At 44.9% G+C, this 13,197-nt stretch overlaps 1 protein-coding gene across 1 annotated transcript; it reads right to left on the reverse strand.

The window, feature by feature from the left end:
• Positions 1–366: 366 nt before the first annotated feature.
• LOC120936096 (GRB2-associated and regulator of MAPK protein 2-like) lies at positions 367–12,974 on the reverse strand. The gene is made up of 4 exons (XM_040348212.1): positions 12,833–12,974; positions 8,101–9,264; positions 3,993–4,168; positions 367–1,728 (listed from the first exon to the last, which is right to left on the reverse strand). Exons 1-4 carry the CDS (start codon positions 12,857–12,859, stop codon positions 741–743), a joined length of 2,355 nt encoding a protein of 784 aa, XP_040204146.1. The 5' UTR covers positions 12,860–12,974; the 3' UTR covers positions 367–740.
• Positions 12,975–13,197: the final 223 nt, after the last annotated feature.

Consider the following 13,197-nt stretch of genomic DNA (forward strand, 5'->3'; position numbering starts at 1 on the left):
CTGAACTTTTAGACATTTTTTAGTCTTTTGGATTTTTTACTTTTGTGGACACAACTTTTTACTTTTTTGGACACAATTTTTCAGCACTTGCGCTGTGCGATATCACTTTACTATTGTCCAACGTTATATACTAAGTTGTATTTACAGCATGTGGTTCTAGCCACACATAAGCTATTTTGTTTTTATCACTGGCATATTTCATAGAGGCACTATATTTATCACTTATTAGTTTGAGGTCCATATAGTTTGTTCTTACCCCATCTGGGTAACATCAGCCTCCACTTAGACAGCGCCATCACCCCCACACCATTGCCCATTGTATCCAACACATGGCCAAGGCAAAAATAACCAGAGAACAGGTCCTAATTGCTTATTACTTGTATTTGCAATACTCTCTGAAAGACTGACCTAAAAGAAGAACCAAATCATCTCATGCAACATCATCTTTAAAATATAGTACATTTCCAGTAGTTGTGCCATTTTCAATATTTAATACACAGCTCCAATATTAAACCTTTAGCAGTTGTTGCCTTCAACATTGTGTTACATTTTTGTGCAAATTGTGCTATGTATACCGTTTTATGAGGACCTATTAGTTAAAAACAAATATTGTCCGCAAAATATGGAAAAAGTTTGAAAAGTCAGGAAGTCTATTGATAAAAATAACCCAGTCTGTGCCCTGTAACGTTATCTACACCTCACGGTCTTCTTTATATAGGCTAAAAAGAGCCCAATGTCATCTATATCTTAGGCCTCCATCCTTTGATGAACTGCATAATCTTTTTAACTTGAAGTTTAGTCAACTTGAAATCATCCGAAAGGATCTCCTCTGTCAACTGGACGAAGATGCTGCCGTCAATACGCTCCCTCACAAAGAACGTCACTACGTCTTCAGACAGTCCGATGAACCTGAGGCACCTTGAGACTTTCTCCACTGACAGGGCTGATAGATCAGGTGGTGGGTTCCAAGCTGTAGGGTCTCCAGGGGCTCTGGGGGCACCAGGAGTGTGAGAGGAGGATGCATCCATGTTACTCCTGGATGAGATTGGTGGCACCTCAATGACACCTTGAGTAAGATAAACTCTAGTGATCCCTCCCTCTGCTCCTCTTACAATGGTAGGTGACATTGGGGCCGTGCTCCTAATTACAATATTTTCAGTCTCAAACCCTTTTGCTGGTCGGGGTGGTGGAGCAGGAGAAGTCCCTGATCCTTCACCTTTAAATACAGGTTCGGGAATGAATCGCAGCTCCGAACCAATGGAAGAGCAGTCTGGGGATGTGCTTTGACTAGTACTGACATCAAAGGGATCCAGGACATCTGAGACGGAAGATGTAGAGGATTTAGCATGTTCTAGAGGATCTAACCACTCTCCGGAGGAAGGAGTAGAGGCAAAGGCTGGATTGGCAAAGGGGTTCAAGGCTCCGAAAGGGGCAAAGCGTTTTTGGGGTTGTGGGGGCTTCAACCTGGGACAGCTGTAGTAAGTCTTAATGGTGGTGTCTGTGCTCAGTATAGGGGTAGAGCGACCACTGGCCACACTCGGACCGGTGTCTGCATAGGCCCAAGAATCTGACCAGGATGTCTGTGTGGGCTGGGCAGTGGAGGCCATGCTGTTTGACATTTGCCGGTTTGATGCATCTCCTGCCTTGCAGTCTCCCCAGGTGCAAGGGTAGCAGTATAAAGAATAGGAATCTGGGGAGGGTGAACAATTGCCACTACGATTTCCTGATCTGTGAAGATAAAATATTATATATATATCAGTTTTACAATAAAGTGATAATAAACATAAAATTTACAGTAAACAAAGGTTTGTGGACACCTGACCATCACACCTAAACGTGTTGGACATCCCACTCCAAAACCACGGGTCTATAGATGTGGCCCACAAAATACCAAAATTTTTTTATGGAATGTTTAATCTAAGGCCTCGTACACACGGACGGACTGTCCGATGAAAACGGTCCGCCGGACCGTTTTCATCGGACATGTCCGCTGCCGGATTTCTGTCTGATGGTTGTACACACCATCAAACAGAAATCCGCGCGGACACGATACGCGGTGACATGTCCGCGCCGTGCGCGGCCCTGGAAGGTCAATGCTTCCACGCATGCGTCAAATCACTTTGACGCATGCGAGGGCTTTCGGCCGAGCGGACATGTCCGGTGAGTCTGTACAGACGACCGAACATGTCCGACGGACAGGCTCAAGCGGACATGTTTCTTAGCATGCTAAGAAACATTTGTCCGCTGGAAACCTGTCCGATCCTCCGGAAAATTGTCCGGTCAGACGTACAGACGACTGAACATGTCCGCTGAAACTGGTCCGCGGACCAGTTTCAGCGGACATGTTCGGTCGTGTGTACAGGGCCTTAGAGAATGGCAACTGTATCCTTTTTTGCTAGTGAGTGTCCAAACTGTCTAAAAACGGTCGTGTGTGGGCTCTAGAGCATTTTTCTCGATGTAAAAAATGGGCATTAAAAATTTAGAACATGCTCCATTTTTTCTCAACGTTTTTTCACGTCGTCGTTTTTCACGTCGTGTAGCTACTTTTTTTCTTTTGATCTTCCCAAGGAATTATTCTTTGTATGCACTGTTTTTAGATACTGTTATGTACACTAAGGAACCGGGGATAGCAAGATTTGATGGAAGACGAAATGGGTAGCAATTGTCAGGCTTGGGAGGGTCTCTCAGCGTCATGATTAATGCCCAGACAAAATAATAAAAATAAATTATGCAAGCCTGCAGAATTACAATAACCTTAGAATAAACATTATGGTTTTATGCTAATCTCATGCCACGTACACACGCCCGTTTTTTTCATGACGAGAAAAATGCCATTTTTTAAATTGGTCAATAAAAACGTGTGTAGGCTCCAGAGCATTTTTCTCGAAGTTTTTTCACGTCGACGTTTTTCACGTCGTGAAAAATGGTCGTGTGTAGGCTTTAACGACGGAGGAAAAAAAACGTGCATGCTCAGAAGCAAGTTATGAGAAGGGAAATTTGCATAATCAAGCCCAAAGGGTGGCGCCATTTGAATGGAACTTTCCCTTTATAGTGCCGCCGTACGTGTTGTACATCACAACCGTTTTTAATGTCATGGAAAAAACTAAGGGCCAGATTCACAAAAGAGATACGACGGCGTATCTCCTGATACGCCGTCGTATCTCTGTGATCCGCCCGTCCTAACTATGAGGCTAATTTATAGAATCAGTTCCGCATAGATAGCCCTAAGATCTGACAGGTGTAATTGACTTACGCTGTCGGATCATAGGATGCAATTCTTTGCCGGCCGCTAGGTGGAGAGGCCATTGCGGTCGGCGTAGAATATGCAAATGACTAGTTACGGCGATCCACGAACGTCCGCGTTACCCGTCGCTCTAACTTTACGTTGTTTCCGTCGAGATACGCGTCGTAAAATTAGGGCTGAGCCCTAGGTGTTCTAAGCAATGTTAAGTATGGCCGTCGTTCCCGCGTCGAAATTTAAAAAATCACGTTGTTTGCGTAAGTTGTCCGTGAATGGCGCTGGACGCCATTTACGTTAATGTCTAAACAAATTACGTCCGTGCGACGTCATTTAGCGCAATGCACGTCGGGTAATTTTCCCGACGGAGCATGCGCAGTACGTTCGGCGTGGGAACGCGCCTAATTTAAATGGTGCCCGTCCCATTTGAATTAGGCGGGCTTGCGCCAAGCGAATTTACGTTGCCCCGCCGCAAGTTTACAGGTAAGAGCTTTGTGAATCAGGCACTTACGCTGTAAACCTGCGGCGGTGTAACGTAAATGGAATACGTTACGCTGCCGTGGAGCAACGTAAATGTATCTGAATCTGGCCCTAAGCTTTTCTCGACGTGATTCTTGATGCTCGAGCAAAGCGCGGTGACGTACAACACGTACATACATTAAAAATGATCGTGTGTACGCGGCATAAGTCATGGCTGATCCTCCTAAAGCTATGACAGCATGCAATTTGATTTGGCAGGCCAGAAGTTACTTACATGTCATGCAGCCCAGACGAGTAGTAGGAAAGGCTGGGGCTGGGTGACTGCGTGTGGGATAAGTGTTGGACTTTCGGAAGCCTTGGTGGGACAGGAGGGCTGGATGATGAGGAGAAGAGCCGGCCATCCCGTGGGGGCACTGGTGGGGCATTCAGAAGGCGACATTCATACCTTACCTACAGGACAAAAATAAAAGCATAGAATACAAAACAAGAATAAAATATAGCGCAAGGATATAAAGAATTTTTGTTTACTTGCTGCCTTGTAGAAACGCCAGGAAGCTAGGAGAACGCTCTACAAAGTAAAGCCCTAGTACACACGATCAGAAAATCTTACGAAAGATACCGCTTTCAAAGCGATCATACCATAATCTGATCGTTAGTACACAGCTTTTGAGAGCCGATCATGACAGTTCATGTGAAATTATCCAAAGGGACAAACACATAAAATGTTCTCATACGATACCAGATCGTATGATTTTCGTTTAACCACTTGCCGCTCTCGTTCTGGGCGGGCGTCATATGATGTCCTCGCTTTCCCAAGCCAGTAGGTGGCTCCGGCCGCTTCACTGGGAACCTGATGCGCGTGCCCGGCGGCCGTGATGTCCGTCAGGCACCTGCGATTGCCCAGTATACGGAGCAGGACCATGGATCTGTGTGTGTAAGCACACAGATCCACGTCCTGTCAGGTGATAGGAGACCGATGGTGTGTATATCTTCTAGTCCCATACACACGATCAGACTTTCTGATAACAACGGTCCGACAGACGTGTTTTATCGGACAATCCGACCGTGTGTATGCTCCATTGTACAGAGGAACACCAATTGGTTTCCTCCCCTTGTGAATCCCCTCCCCCTACAGTTAGAATCACTCCCTAGGTAACATATTTAACCCCTTGATCGCCCCCTAGTGTTAACCCCTTCCCTGCCAGTCACATTTATACAGTAATCAATGCATTTTTATAGCACGGATCGCTGTATAAATGTGAATGGTCCCAAAATAGTGTCAAGTGTCCGATACGTCCGCCGAAATATCGCAGTCATGATAAAAATCACAGATTGCCACCATTACTAGTAAACAAAAAAAAAATAATGGGCCAGATTCACAAAGAGATACGACGGTGTATCTACAGATACACCATCGTATCTCTGGCGTAAACTGGTCCTATCTATGCGCCTGATTCATAGAATCAGTTACGCATAGATAGGGCTAGATCCGACAGTGTTACACTGTGTTACACTGTCGGATCTTTTTTTCAATTTAAAAATGGCCCCGGGGGCGTTCCCGCTGATTTACGATAAATAATATGTAAATCAGCGAGATACGCAAATTCACGAACGTACGCAGACCCGTCGCAGTGTTCTTACGTCGTTTCCGTAGCGGTTTTCCGTCGTATACTTACCCCTTCTTTTATCAGGCGCAGCCAATGTTAAGTATAGCCGGCGTTCCCGCGTCGAATTTGAATTTTCCTACGTCGTTTGCGTACGCCGATTCACGAAAACGCGCGTCGCAAGTCCCGCTCACGTCGCAACCACTGACGTCCTAGTGACGTCAGTGGGAGCAATGCACGCCGGAAAATTCCCCGGACGACGCATGCGCATTTAAATCGGCGCGGGAACGCGCCTGATTTAAATATGACACTCCCCTAGCCGCGGAATTTGAATTCCGCTGGGGGATTTAGGATCCGCCGCCGCAAGTTTGGAGGTAAGTGGTTTGTGAATTAGCCACTTGCCTCCTAAACTTGCGGGAGCGGATCTTAATTCACGTAGATCGAGCGGATCTATAGATCCGCTGAGCTACGTGAATCTGGCCCAATAATAATAAAAATGCTATAATTCTATCCCCTATTTTGTAGACGCTATAACTTTTGCGCAAACAATCAATAAAAGCTTATTGCGTTTTTTTTTGCGCAAAAGTTATATTTACCAAATATATGTAGAAGAATACGTATCGGCCTAAACTGAGGAAATAAAAAAAAAAAAAAATAGGATATTTATTATAGCAAAAAGTAAAAAATATTGGGCCAGATTCAGGTAGATCAGCGCATTTTTGTGCCGGCGTAGCGCATCTCATATGCGCTACGCCGACGTAACCTGAGAGGCAAGAGCAGTATTCACAAAGCACTCGCTCCCTACGTTGCACCAGCGTAACGTAAATTGGCCGGCGTAAGCCCGCCTAATTCAAAGTAGGAAGGTAGTGGGCGTGATGCATTTAAATTAACCGTGACCCCATGCAAATGAAGGGCCGAACGAATGGCGCATGCGCCATCCCGTGGACGCTTCCCAGTGCGCATGCTCAGAATCACGTCGGATCGAATGCCTAAGATACGTCGAATCACTGAACGTAACCTACGCCCAGCCCTATTCACGTACTACTATGTAAACGACGTAAAATACGACGGCTGTTTCGTCATCCATACCTTTGCATGTGATGTGCCTCCTATAGGAGGAATAACTTTATGCTGGACGTAAACGGTGTATACTACTGCGACGGGCGCAAGTACGTTCGTGAATCGGCGTATCTCAGTAATTTGCATATTCAACGCGTAAATCAATGGAAGCGCCCCTTGCGGCCAGCGTAATTTTGCGCCCAGGCTCCGACGGCGTAGGAGACGCACGTCGGTTGGATGAAGCCACATTTCAGGTGTATCTTGCATTGAGACTCAGGCGCAGAGATATGACGGCGCATCTGTGCACTTACGCAACGTATCTACACATACATCGGCGTAAGTGTTACCTGAATCTGGCCCATTGTGTTTTTTTTCAAACTTGTCACTTTTCTTTTGTTTATAGCGCAAAAAAAAAAAAAAAACGCAGAGGTGATCAAATACCACCAAAAGAAAGTTCTATTTGTGGGGGAAAAAGGACGTCACTTTTGTTTGGGTACAGCGTTGCACGACTACGCAATTGTCATTTAAAGCGACGCTGTGATGTATCGCAAAAAAATGGCCTGGGCAGGAAGGGCGTGAAAGTGCCCTGTATTGAGGTGTTCTGTTCAGTTTTCATTGGAAAATCCAATACAATTCATTACATTACTTCCGAATTTTTATTCTGTCGTATAACTTTATTAACCTCTTAATTTTTAAAATGGAAAAAAAAAAAAAAAAAAACAGAAAAATAAGAATTGTGTGTACCAGGCTGAAGGGGATATATCTTCTAAAGGCCCATACACACGATCGGACTTTCTGACAACAACGGTCCGACAGACGTGTTCTATCGGACAATCCGACCGTGTGTATGCTCCATTGGACAAATGTCAGAATTTCCACGGACAAATGTTCGCTGTGCATGCTCTCAAACTTTCCAACAACAAATGTGTTACGTTGGATCATTCGATCGTGTGTACAAACACGCATGCTCCGAAACCAATGCTAAACATCAGACAGCAATAGCAGAAGTTGCACAAAGGGTGTCGGTGAAGAGCTGGAAAACCACGTGGTTTGGTGAAAGTTGGCTAAAAATGTTCTGCCGAACAAGTTCGCGGCCAACGTCCATTCGGACAAAAATCCACGGAAAAGTCAGATGATCGTGCGTATGAGGCTTAAAGTGGAGTTCCACCCATAAATATAACATTACATCAGTAGTTTTAAAAAAGTGTCATTAGTCCTTTAAGAAATTTTTTTTTTTTTTTTTAGATGCCTTCAAAGTGTTGTTGCTAGGCAGGATAGTTAATCTTCCCTCTTCCTGCACCTAGGTGCTTAAGCTTCACCGCACAGACTCCTGGGAATGTAGTGGGTGTAACTTTCCAGGAGTCTGTGCACTCCCCAGTCTCGAAGAATCATGTGACTTGGACAGTACAGGTGCTGAAACCTGATCTGAAAACTATTACATTGCTTGTGCAGCACTGAGCATGTGCGAGGTCTGCAAGGCTGAAATCCAGGAAGTCATACAGTCTGGCTTCATGATGCCCACACTTAAGATGGCCCCAGTCAATTTCTATTTTATAAAGTGTCTAAATGCTGTAACAACCTAACAAAACGGACCTTAGTTTACAGACTAACTTTACTAGAATACATTAAGCTTGTGTATTACAGGGGTATTTATATTTAAAAAGTGAAATTGTGGCCGGAACTCCGCTTTAAGAAGAAGAAAAAGGATTCTGTACTTACTGCTTCGGATTTTGGGGGCACCGGTGGAGGTGCTTCCGTTTTTACTTCATTAATAGCTACGGCTGGTGGAGGTGGTGAACACGACTTGCTCTCGAGAGGAGATGGGGAGGTCGCAAAGGAGATAAGGTCATGTTGGGTCTTGTTGCCACTCTCTAGCCCAACAGGCTTGCTGCTGGGCTCAGAGTAATTTTCCACATTCTGATTTGTCCAAAGTTCTTCATAGGGTATCTCTAACTGTTCCTGAGTCCTAAAATCATTTTCCACCCAATCTGGTGTCATATACTCCCGATCTAAATCTGAGTTGTCAGATGAGGATCCTAGTCCCTGGTGTAGGGCCTCTCGACAATCCTGGGGACTGTTATCATTGGAGATTGTCCCGCTGTAAACACACAAGGATAAGCGTTGTAGGCCCTGACTCAGCTCTTCACGGGTGTAGTTTATTGAGCCGGCCGAGAAACCCTGCAAGCAAACCCGTATTTTACGCGGGCTGGCGCATTCCTCAGCAAAATCAGTCTTTGTCTCTCGAACAGCCTTGGAATACTCATCCGGGTTGAACTTCTGATCCTGGCAGTAAAGAGCGCAGTCTTTTACCAACTTGTCAAAATGGGGATCTCCACAAAGAAGACCCTCAGGGAGTGAAAAACGGGGCATGTCTGTGAGCAGCAAGAAATGGAAGGGGTTGACCTCTTCCTTACGTAGAAGACAACAAAGAACAACAGTTTTGGAGATAATGCTGACCAGCTTGTACCGATGACCTTCGCGGATAATGTGATGGTCATAGGGGTTGCGAGGAGGGCGAGTAGGCACTATGACGTTAACAGGCAGCCGAACCTTCTCAATAATACTCCGGATGGTGTGCTCGCCCTCCTGCATCTGTAGCTCCAATGGGCTCCTGGTGCTAAAACTTCCCTTGCACTGGAATGGAAGGCTTAGGCTCTCATTTGTTCGATGGTTCATGCATATCAAACAGGGCATTTTACCTTTCACCTGTTTGCCCAGTGTGCCAGTCTTGCCCAGTTTCTTCAAGATGGTGTTGAAACGGGACTTTTCCTTTACTGTCTTAGCGCACAGGATCTCTGCTTGACCCATGAGAGTCAGCTCATCTCCTGTGTGAAGTGTGAAGTTATATACCTCACTGTCCTCGCTGAACTCCCCCGACACCACCTAGAAAGAAAAAAAAAACATAGATAAAAAAACCTCCAAACATATGTGTCTGTTGAAAACTAAACTTTGAGTATTGTGACAACATCTAGGAGGTTAGGTTATAGCAGGTTTGTCAAACTCAATTTCGTCAAGGGCCGCATCAGTATTATGGTTTCCCTCAAAGGGCCGTTTGTATTTGTAAGGGTACATACATTTATCCAGGGCTTTTCTTTAAATTGGTGCAGGAACTTGACCACAAATTGCACTACCTGTGGGAGGATCTTAAAGGAGCAATAAATACCAGAAGTGCGTTATGTGCAGAGTTCAGGGGTGCGCTATGTACCAAGTGCAAAGTCCAGGGGTGTGCTATGTACAGAGTGCAAAGTCCAGGGGTGTGCTATGTACAGAGTGCAAAGTCCAGGGGTGTGCTATGTACAGAGTGCAAAGTCCAGGGGTGCAATGCGTACAGGGTGCAGGGATCTGGCTAAAAAACAAAAAAAAAGATGTGAGGGCCACATGAAATGGCCTAGCGGGCTGGATTCGGCCTGCGGGCCTTGTGTTTGACACTTGTGGGTTATAGGATAGGTAAAAACAAAATTCCTTGTAAAAAAATGCATCCCTTTTAACCAGTTATGCACCAGTTTAGAAAATGATTAATGGGTCTATATACTGTATAAATGTTTTCACGTAAGATTCACACAGTATTTTTCCCAGTATTTACACATTTTTCTAATTTAATCCAGTTGGGAAAATTAGCTTTTAGCTTAAAGTGGTCCTAAACGCTGAAGTTTTTTTTTACCTTCATACATTCTATGCATGAAGCTAAAAAACCTTCTGTGTGCAGTGCCCCCCCCCCCCAATCCTTACCTGGGCTTCCTCCGATCCAGTGATGTTCATGATAGCCTGGGCTGTATGTGGACTCTTCCTCCTCATTTGCTGAGACAACAGTGGGAGCCCATTGGCTCCCACTGCTGTCAATCACAGCCAGTGAGCCAATGAGGAGAGACCAGGCAGGGGTGGGGCAGGGCTGAGCCATGGCTCTATGTGTCTTCTTAAGCAGCGGCTCGGGAGAAAGCTCACAGTGATGCCCCCAGGGCAAGCAGCTTTCTCTGGGGGCACTGCTCGAGGAGGAGGTGCCAAAAGTTCCGGCAGAGACCCAAAAAGAAGAGGATCGGGGCTGCTCTGTGCAAAACCACTGCACAGAGCAGGCAAGTATAACATGTTTGTTATTTAAAAAAACAAAGCTTAATGCCGTATACACATGATCGGAAATTCCGACAACAAAACCGTGGATTTTTTTCCGATGGAATTTTGGCTCAAACTTGTCTTGCATACACACGGTCACACAAATGTTGTCGGAAATTCCGAACGTCAAGAACGTGGTGACGTACAACACTACGACGAGCCGAGAAAATTTTATTTCATTGATTCCGAGCATGCGTCCAATTGATTCCGAGCATGCGTAAGATTTTTGTGCGTCAAAATTGCATACAGACGATCGGAATTTCCGACAAGAACTTTTGCTGTCAGAAAAATTGAGAACCAGCTCTCGAAATTTTCTTGTCGGAAAATTCCGACAGCAAATGTCCGATGGAGCCTACACACGGTCGGAATATCACATCGAACATTTGTTGTCGGAAATTCCAACCGTGTGTACGCGGCATTAGTATCACTTTAACCGAACAAGCTGAAATGAAAAAGCTGATTGGCTACCATGCACGGCTGCACCAAATTTTGAACTCTCCAGTTATAGTAAATCAACCCCTAAGTGTACAGCTAGAATCATTACCATACTTTAACCACTTGCCGTCCAGTTTATGTATATATACGTCCAAGACAGCAAGTGTTTAGTAGTGGTGTGCAGGCATTTACTTATAATTACAGCAAGTGGTTAAGCCAAGATCATGGCTGCAGTTTCAGCCATGAAGCTGGCGCCAATTTTTTGTGGCGCCAATCGGCTTTCATGTAAAATTGATCTGGGCAGCTGTGATAACTTTTACATCACTGTGGAGCCTCCCCCTCCTGCCGCCCTTCCCGGGCTCTGCCATTCCACCAGGGGAGCCAAGGACTGCTGTAAGTGGTTAGGTCATCTGCCCAAAGGGGAGATGAAGGAACATCCATTCCTTGATCTCCTCTGTGATGAATAAAGCTGGAAGTGATCAGGATTTCGTCACTTCTGGTTTCAGAGCTTTCTTTCTCTGGCCATTACAGCCATGGAAGCAGCTGATCTAACAGATATGTGTTTGATCAGCTGCTTTGGAAGGCAGGGGATATATCAGGGGTCTAATAGTCCTCTGATACGTCCATAAAGAGTATCTGTCACTGCTCAAAGCTATCACAAGGGTCTTGTTAACACCTTTGTGATAGAGATAAAATTAATTGAAAAAAAAAAAATTGTTAAATAAAAGAAATTTAAATAATAAAAAAACATTAAAAGCACTGCCCCCCCACCCGGGGCTTACGCGCAGATGCAAACGCACACACACGTAGGTGAAGGAAAGATGAGTTTGTGCTGCTAGAGAAGAAGGGTGGTTAGTGACCCCAATGTTTTGTCCTGTATTGCAGTGGTCATCAACCCTGTCCTCAGGGCCCACTAGCAGGCCAGGTTGTATGTAATACCTTGGGGAGATGCAGACTAGAATACTGCATTCACTGAGCAGCAAATTATATCACCTGTCATGTATTTCAGTTATCTATACCAGTGTTTCTCAACTTGTCCTTAAGGTGCACCAACAGGTCATGTTTTCAGGTTTTCCATTATTTTGCAAAGATGATTTGATCAGTTTCACTGCTTTAGTAATTACCAGACCCGTTTCATCTGAGGGAAATCCTAAAAACATGACCTGTTGGGGCGCCTTGAGGACTGGAGTTGAGAAACACTGATCTATACCATGAGGTCTGAGAGACAGCCCCCAGTAGCCATCTTCCTTCTTCATCCATGCACCCTCTCCAGAGAACTCCACACCCGTTCAGCTGCAATTCTAATGTCAGCCTAATGGAAACATCGCCGGTATGTTCATAACCCCTTTTCCTAGTTAGACTAGTGTGTCAGGACTGTATATTTGTATATTGTGTATACTGATTGTATGTTATTTATTTTATTTTAGTTTTACTCTAACTTCCATGAAATAAAAGTTGAAAAAAGGACCTGCCTCAATGAGTTGTTAAGGGAGAAGAGTTAGCTGTCTGTCGAATTATACCTCAGCCACGTATAGTGAGGGCAGAACAGCCATAGCTCATGTTTAACTCTAAATGAATGAACTATGGGGGAGCACAGCCCCCCAAACAGTCCCCTAGATCCAGACATGGTAACAGAGATTGAAAATAGCCGTAAAAAAACTGACACAGATGCCATTCCATCACCACTCTGTCCAAAAACTAACAATGTTGGTGTTGACACTTGGAGGTGCCTATGCTATTATTACACCAGCAGGTTCCTGTGGTGGTAATGGCCACACATTTGGTTTATCAATTGGTTTTACAGGACTACTGTATGACAGATAGACCACAATTCACGTTGCTCATGCTTCTCTTGGACTCACACACCTCAACACACACACATATCCTTGCAGGCTTCTCAACGTCTGACCTTGACACTGAAGGTGATGGCTTCCATGACGAACACTCGGTCCGGAAAGACGCTTGCCACCTCTTCTACACTGTTGAAATACTGCACAGGTTCCCGCACATCCCGATCCTGATCCAACAGCTTGAACTTCCCTGAAGAGAGGAGAGAATCTGGTCAAGGATTGAAGGAAAAAAATAAAACCCGCCTTCAAATGTTATAACATAAGCTGCTTGCCTAGAAGGTCTACTGTCATTGTTCCACTAAGATAGAGGTGGTCAACTTCACTGTCCTTAAAAGACGGCTAAGTCTTGGCCTGTAGAATTTACCTTTTTATGTCGGGTCAATGATTTGTTGTTTTTTTTTTTCGTACAGGTCCTCATTAGAAG

The sequence above is a fragment of the Rana temporaria genome, chromosome 4, assembly GCF_905171775.1.
Source record: "Rana temporaria chromosome 4, aRanTem1.1, whole genome shotgun sequence".
NCBI classification, from domain to species: Eukaryota; Metazoa; Chordata; class Amphibia; order Anura; family Ranidae; genus Rana; species Rana temporaria.

Coding starts and splice junctions, on each gene's coding strand:
- LOC120936096 (XM_040348212.1), bottom strand. CDS start 12,859: ATGGAAGCCATCACCTTCAGTGTCAAG. Junction 4,169..8,100: donor TGCCCCCAAAATCCGAAGCA/GTAAGTACAGAA, acceptor TTTGTCCTGTAG/GTAAGGTATGAATGTCGCCT. Junction 1,729..3,992: donor TCGTCTGGGCTGCATGACAT/GTAAGTAACTTC, acceptor TTATCTTCACAG/ATCAGGAAATCGTAGTGGCA.